Source organism: Hydra vulgaris, chromosome 07 (genome assembly GCF_038396675.1).
Source record: "Hydra vulgaris chromosome 07, alternate assembly HydraT2T_AEP".
NCBI lineage: Eukaryota > Metazoa > Cnidaria > Hydrozoa > Anthoathecata > Hydridae > Hydra > Hydra vulgaris.
Genome location: NC_088926.1, coordinates 8,121,343 through 8,129,128, shown reverse-complemented (window position 1 = coordinate 8,129,128; position 7,786 = coordinate 8,121,343). Strand labels below are relative to the sequence as shown.

The following is a 7,786-nucleotide window of genomic DNA, read 5'->3' as shown; positions in this document are numbered from 1 at the left end:
ATCAATCACACATAGATTAATAGCGTGGTTGTAAAACATTTGAAGTTCAGGTTTAGTGTCATGATCAATTTTTTTCATTAAGCTCGCTCCATCAATAGCAGAAGCTACAATGTCTTTGTTCAAATTTAAACCAAAAGAGTTAAGCTTATCACTGATCAATTTAAAGTATTTTGTTTCTGGCGTTGTACCTTTGATACTTGACATTCCAAGCAATTGAAATCCTTCATTGAGATCTAGATTTAAGTTCATATATCTTCTATTTTTTACTAAAGTTGCTTTCCCACATTTTAATTGTAATGGCGAAGAAACTTTAACGGTTTTATATAATTCATTATTAGTTTGCAGATACAAAAAAAAAATTGTTTCAAAAGTAAAAAAGTTGCAAAGATATTTTCATATATTGCTTCAAAATTAAAATAAAATTTTTAATCTTGAAATCATATTTAACACGAAACGCAGTTTCACTTTTAGCAATTTTGTGAAAAATTTATCAATAGCTGAAAGTCGACTCAAAATTTTAGTTAAAATTTTATGGTCATCCTTGAAAAAAATTTTAATTTGCGGTATTTTGGCTGCAGGAATGTTTGCTGCATCCTCGGGCGCAGAGTTATTGCATTTAAGAAATTTTGTGTTTTTCTTTTTTTAAAATGCCTTGTAATAGCTGTTGTTGTTGAGCTTAGTGTTTTGAGAATACTTTTACAAAGTTTAAACTTCGAACTCTGTAATTCTTCGGAAAATTTGAAATAACCCCCTTGCCTCAGATCTTCTAGCTGTGCTTACATCGTTAAACTTATCTATACTTTTTTTTTTGTACAACTAAAACTCTTATTAGCTCGTCAAACCTATATTAACTCGTCTTTTTATTTAAATTCCGAAGTTTTAACGATCTTTTTTATGGGTATCACCATGGAATTTCTTTAACAATTAAAAATATGTAAACCACCATTTTAATTTTAAAAGTTAAAAGTAACGTTTTAAATTATTTGTTTACATATATTCTATTTGTGACTTTAAAAGTGTTGCTTCTGAAAAAAAGTATTCCTTTTTTTCAAAAGCAACACTTTTAAAGTCACAAATGGAAAAACTGTCTAAAAAAGTCACAGTTTAAAAAAGATTGTAGTTTAACTGTTAAAAAATGATAATAAAGAACCTAATTTTGATAAATACAAGTGTTCGAACTTTTAGAGAAAAAAGTTCGAACTTAAACCTCTTAAAAAATAACAAAAGTTCAAACGTTCGAATCTGAACACGTTCGAATCGGAAGCCCTAATTGGTAGCTTAGTAAATACTAGCAACTTTCTATAAACTATGCTTTTGCTAGCTAAGTGTAACGTAAAGGTAGTTCATATTACTTAGGTTAAAAAGGTTAAAATATAAACATCTTTTTTTAAATGATCTTTATTAAATGTAAAGAATGAAACAGACAGTGGCTCAAAATAAATGATGATGACTATACGTCATCGTAATCTTTTACACAAAATATAGTAATTATTAAAAACACTAATAATTACAAAAGGACTGCGCTGATAAACAAATCAAATAATAACAAAAACAGTCTAATTTAATTAGCACATTTACATCTAATTTAGTAGTAATTTACTGAGCGTATTTTTATATTAAACAGACAACCACGATACTTTAATAAGTAACGGCAGGAACTTTTTTATTGACACAATTTATGTATGCAGTAAACGTAGTACATACAAAAATTTTACAACGTTTAAAGTCAAATTTATTCTCTAAACAAGAACTAGACTCTTTTGTTATCAATATCAAACATATCTGCAATTTTATCCATCAAATCTTTTTTGTTGCAGTTTATTTTGTCGCTGTGTACGCTTAGTATGCACAAACCAGACAGACGGTCATTTGGCATTGTTGATCTAAGCGATGTTTTTACACTGCACAATGTGCTAAACGATCACTCCACCATATATCGATAATGTCAAAAAAAATAGTTTAGCATGCCTGATATTTAGATAAAATTGGTAATAATAAGGTAATAAGTTGATAAATTCTTACTCTTTCAGTTTCAAAAAGTAAAGCAATTCAAGGTTTCAGTTTCAAAACTATTTATATTTACTTATATTTATAGGTACTTTCAGATATTGAGATATTTATCAAACAATTTAAAATTTATTACCACTTCATAGATTTTTTTTTGTTTTTTTTTTGTCTTTGTTACTCTTTAAAGAAGAGCAAAAAAAAAAAAGCTTCGAAGTGGGAATAAATAGGTGCAATATTTATTTTTAGCCCGGGCGCAAAATTCTTTGCTACTCAACTCTCTGGATCCACTGAATTAAAAAAACCCTGAAATTCAAACCCTTTTTAATGATATGTTCTAGCTTGTCTATTTAATCAGATTCATAAGAAATAAACTTGAATTTCTATTTCTATATCGATTACTTATTTCTAATCACAGTAATTATCGTAACGCGCACCTAAGAACAGGCTAATATGTTGATCGCCTTGTAAGGCTTGTGTTACATAAGAATGTTTTTTTTTTCAAAGGTTTTTTTGCTGAGTTACAACTCAAACTTTTTTATATTATATAAATGTTGGCTCTTCTCCTCAAAGTAACTCGCTTTGAATTGAGTAAACCGATCTTGTATATTCAAGGAAGATATTTCAGTTTGACTTTTTCAAACAACCAGTTCAAATCTAATCGGGAACAGAAAAAACATGAACAACATATTCTTTCACAAATATTAAGAGTCGATCATGCAGGTGAAATGGGTGCAGATAGGATTTATGCTGGTCAGATGGCCGTTCTAAAAGATTCAGAATACGGATCGGTTATCAATGTGAGCACCAAATATTTTTTTAATATTTTAACGTATAGAAGATTATGACTTATCTTTGGGAACTGGATCATTAATTTATCTATTTTTAACTTTTTAAAAGCTGTAAATTTTAACCTGATCCCCAATCTGGTGGGGATAATTAAGGCTGTGTTTTTTACTTTCTAAAAGTTTTAAAAAATCAAACAAAATAAAATGGAAAAAATGCATAAATTAAAAGCTTTTTAATTTGTTTTTTTCTAAACAACAAGCTTTTGATTTTGTGCTTCAAAAGATTCATAAGAAAAATATTTTTACTAGATTTAAAAGAAACTTAATGAAAATTTAAGGAATGTTTTCTTTTTTCAAAAGACTCATAACTAAGTGTATAGAACTGATAGGAGCTTTATAAGCAAACTTTTGGAATTTTAAACAAGGTACAATTTAGTGACAATGTCAGTATATAGAAGCCACAATTTGATTCTGTGTTGTTTTTTTTAGATTTTGCAATTAAAAAATTTAGCTCATAATTGCAAAATATTTTTTTGTGTACTTTTTTAGAAATTCTTTGTTACCAATTCATTGTTACTTTCTTTCTCAACGCAGTTACCTTGCTTTTCAAGGTTTGTTTTTTAAAGTTTATTGAGTTGAGAGAGAAATAACAAAAATTAAGAAAAAACAAGTAGCTCTCTGGAATATGAGACCTCTGTCTTTTGAGATTTACGTATGTTTTTTAAAGTTAAAAATAGAAATTTATTTACAAATTTATCCACATTGTGAAGAGCTGCTCTATAAGTTTATCAACCATCTACTTGTCAAATTAATTATCCAAAAAATTTTATTCATATAGTTATTCACATTTAAATTAGATAATTTAAATTGAAACAATCAATCGAAAAAATAAATAATATATTACAGCAATTTTTTTCCTAGAAAATGTGGGTTCAAGAGAAAGAGCACCTTAAAAAGTTTAATGAGTTACTTCCAAAATATAAAATACGACCATCTGCATTACTACCTTTATGGAATGTTGCTGGATTTGTTTTAGGTGAATGAAGTTATTAATTTTTTTATTATTTTTGTTATTATTATCATTATTCTTATTAGTTATTATTATCTTTCCATTTTACTTAAGTTAGTTATATATATTTGTATAGTAGTTTATAGTGTTAATCTATTATAGTTGTTGATATTTTGTTTAAATTTTTCTTTTATATAAACCAACAATTTAAATACTTATTAGAAGTTTCATAGAAATGTAAAACTGAAATTTGTTCTTTCAGGTGCTGGCACTGCTATGATGGGAAAAGAAGCTGCAATGGCTTGTACAATAGCTGTTGAAGAAGTCATTGGTCAACATTATGACAGGTTTAAAGAAAAGATTTAAATATTCTTGGCTTTCTTATTCAAAATGAATAATAATTGAAAGTTTAAATTTCATTTATAACCTTTTTTCAGCCAATTAAAAGTAGTTACTTTATTTTCTTTTCTTTTTTTTTTTTTTAGCCAATTAAGAGAACTTCTCACTGAAAATCCTGAAAGATATAAAGAACTTCTTGAGGTTGTTTTGATATGTTGATGCTTCAAATTGAATAGAATTTTGTTTATGTATGTCAAATATGACTTGTTATATTATCGGTTGTTGTTGGTTTCCTTATTAATTGTTTATTTCTGTATTTTATTTAATAAATAATTTGCTTTTTTTCTGTTTTATTTTTATCTTTTGTATATATTTTAATAGGGAAAGAAAAAGTTTAAAACATAAGTAACATTGTGTTTTTTTGTCAGGTTCTGCAAAAGTTTCGAGATGATGAACTTGAACACATGGAAACTGGTTACCATTATAATGGAGAAAAGGTTTGTATAGTTTTGTATAAGTTTCATCTTATCACTTATATAAGTTTTTCACGTGTGTAAGTTTTATCTTTTCACTTATATAAGTTTTATCTTTTCACTTATATAAGTTTTATCTTTTCACTTATATAAGTTTCATCTTATCACTTATATAAGTTTTTCACGTGTGTAAGTTTTATCTTTTCACTTATATAAGTTTTATCTTTTCACTTATATAAGTTTTATCTTTTTTCACTTCACTTTAATTGTAAAGTTGCAGTTGAGTTTAAAATATTTATAAGAGCAGATGGTTTAAAAAGAAGTTGCTGCAATTAAACTTTTTAATGTTTATAGAAGTGATGAATAACGATTTCTGTTAAACATCACTGCAATTGTGGATATGGAACAAAAAAAAACCCTTACACCTAACTTTAATAAACTGGTGCATAACTGATTCATTAACTTATTACTCTCTCCGTCATGTTTTTAAGTCTAAAAAACCATTGGTTTAATTTACTTATTGAAAATGGTCATGCACTATGACCCTTGAAAGTTTAGTAATTGTTTTTTATATTTAAACAGTAGTTACTTAAGGTTCTTCAACTTCTTCTTCAACTTTTTAAGGTTTCACCACTATTACCACCACCCTCATTTTATTTGTAAAATTGCCTCTACATGTAATAAAGATTTATGGCGCGAAACCTTTTCTAAAAATTGAATAAACCCTATGAACTTTTTTTACTTTTAAACTAAAGTTTGCCAACTTTTTATAAAGGAAACTAAAAAGCCATAATCCTACTATGCATACATAGATAAACGTTTTAACGTAGATTTAAAATAAAAACTCTAAAACGATAATTAAACATAATTAAATTAGTTTTTATAATATTTTTTTGATAACAAATTTATTTTTTAATTATATTTTTATAATAATTTAGTTTTAAAATTTTCATTTTTTAATTTCTCAATATTTTTACTTCTCACAACTGTTTTTGTAAAATTTAATTTTTAATTATCTAATAATAAGTAATTAGTAATTTTTTTATTTACGGATTTGTAACGGACTTTTTTTATTTTTGTTTGTTTTTAGGCTCCGTTTTATCAAGTCCTAAAGTCTGTCATACAGTTTGGTTGTCACGGTGCAATATGGCTGACAAAAAAACTCTGACATTCGGAATAGTAATCGTTAATAATATCAGCCTTTATTAGTAAATTGCTTTATATTCTAACAAATGTTAGAACAAATCTTTGGTAATTTTTTAAGAAAAACACAAGCGAAAACGAAAAAAAATTTGATTTTGAATAAAATTCAAAAAGCGATAGCAAAGAATGCTATCACTGCAAAGAAAAATAATCCTCACAAGTCAAGCAAGTTTTACAAAAAAATTTATATATACTTTTTTTAACTTATTAATGTTTATTTCGATTAAAGTTTAATAATATTTAAAATAATGTGCCCAAATGTAACAATTTATTCATTAAGTCGTGTCGTGCTATTTATTTTCTTCTGGGTTATAAGCCTTCAAAGTGTTATAATATTGCTGGAGTGAGAACGGAGTAAAATTACGTCATTTTCAAAGGAACAGTCTTTGTAGCTACACAATTTTTAATTAAATACCGCGCAGTTAGCATAGTTTTAAAAACATAAACATCGTTTACGATATTAAATAAAAAAGACATGTTTAGTGGTGATTAAATAAAATCTCTTCCACTATTATTAAAAAAGAAAACCATCAAGAGTTTCATTTGTATCAGTATAAATTAAACTGTTTGGCCAACTTTAAAAAGTGATTTTTGAGGATCTATAAATGCAATTGAAAATGATTTTGAGCATCAATTCAAAAAATTATTCCCATTTTAGAGATATACTTTCAGTTTGCCCCGATTGCTACATGTGTTTTGAAATATTCAAATGTGTTTATGAACCGCTATGCAAATTACTCGTCATTTAGAAACAGATTTTATAAACCTCAGCGCCGTTCACTCGTTACAAAATGGTTAAGTGAGTAATCCACTTCGATTATATCTTCCAAGTATTACAAACTACACTTTGAAGTTTTCTTTTTTAACGCAAAAGCGCTATTTTGACTTGCCGCTAAATTAATTAGACGGGTCATTTCAGAAACACCACAAGTAATTTTTAGACAAAAATAAGTTAAGCAAAATATCGTGTTATCTGTGGGTAGATACATGTTTCTTTGAGAAATCACTTAAGTCAGACTTTTAAAAGGTTGACTAAAAGGACTGATATCGAACGGTCTGATAGTTTCTAATTGATACTTTATTCTGACCAAGCTCAGTCAACAGTTGTAAAATATGAAAATAATCTGCAAGAAAGAAAAGTACCAAACAATATTTAAATTGTTGTTTAATTTACTACACATGCTTCTTCAGTTGCATCAGAAAGACAAAAGATACAAATTAATTCGTATCAAATCTACTTTTAATAAACAATAAAGGGTATAAATGTTTAACTTTATATGAAAACTATTTTCAATTAATTTATCTTTAAGTACTGTGAGGGCACACTGTCGGGCCAAAAATTCTTTGAAGCAAAGGAGTTAAAAAGTATCCACAATCATGAAGTTGATAAGATAAATGAAATATAATGTGATTCGAAAGATGAACACCGCTTTCAAACCGTGTACGCTAATTTTAAAAGATCAATGACAGTCTGTTTTATGCTATTTTTAACGTAATTTGCTTGATATTCGCGAGGAATGGAGTTGGTTGTTTGATGCGTTTTCAAATGGAGGAATCTTCCTCCATTTGGAATCACATCAATCAACCGGCTCGAGTCTCTTAATACCAAACTCAAGTCTGTTGTTCAAAAAAATTGCAGTTTACAAACATTTTTTGAATTCTGCAAAGTTTTAAAAATGCTTCGTCATCAGATCACAAAACACTTTTAAGAATCAACATAACTCCGGTTATGCAGTACGATTCAGAAAATGTAGATTCGAGATCTATCTTTATTTAACTCCGTATTCCGCCAAGTTTGTTATAAAAAACAAATTGCTGTAAGTTTAAGTACAACATACGAGTTAGATTGTCAGATATATAACGGGACATTTATTTTAGATTGTACGACCGGAATTGTAGCAAATGAAAATATTTATTTTTGTGGCTTTAGAACATCAACGTTTCTACCTTGTCACCATATCCTCGCAGTG

General features: G+C 27.3%; 1 protein-coding gene across 1 annotated transcript; it reads left to right on the top strand.

Moving 5' to 3' along the window:
- Positions 1–2,487: 2,487 nt before the first annotated feature.
- Positions 2,488–5,858, top strand: LOC105845958 (5-demethoxyubiquinone hydroxylase, mitochondrial). The gene is made up of 6 exons (XM_065800954.1): positions 2,488–2,804; positions 3,714–3,828; positions 4,064–4,148; positions 4,287–4,341; positions 4,569–4,637; positions 5,704–5,858. Exons 1-6 carry the CDS (start codon positions 2,556–2,558, stop codon positions 5,779–5,781), a joined length of 651 nt encoding a protein of 216 aa, XP_065657026.1. The 5' UTR covers positions 2,488–2,555; the 3' UTR covers positions 5,782–5,858.
- Positions 5,859–7,786: the final 1,928 nt, after the last annotated feature.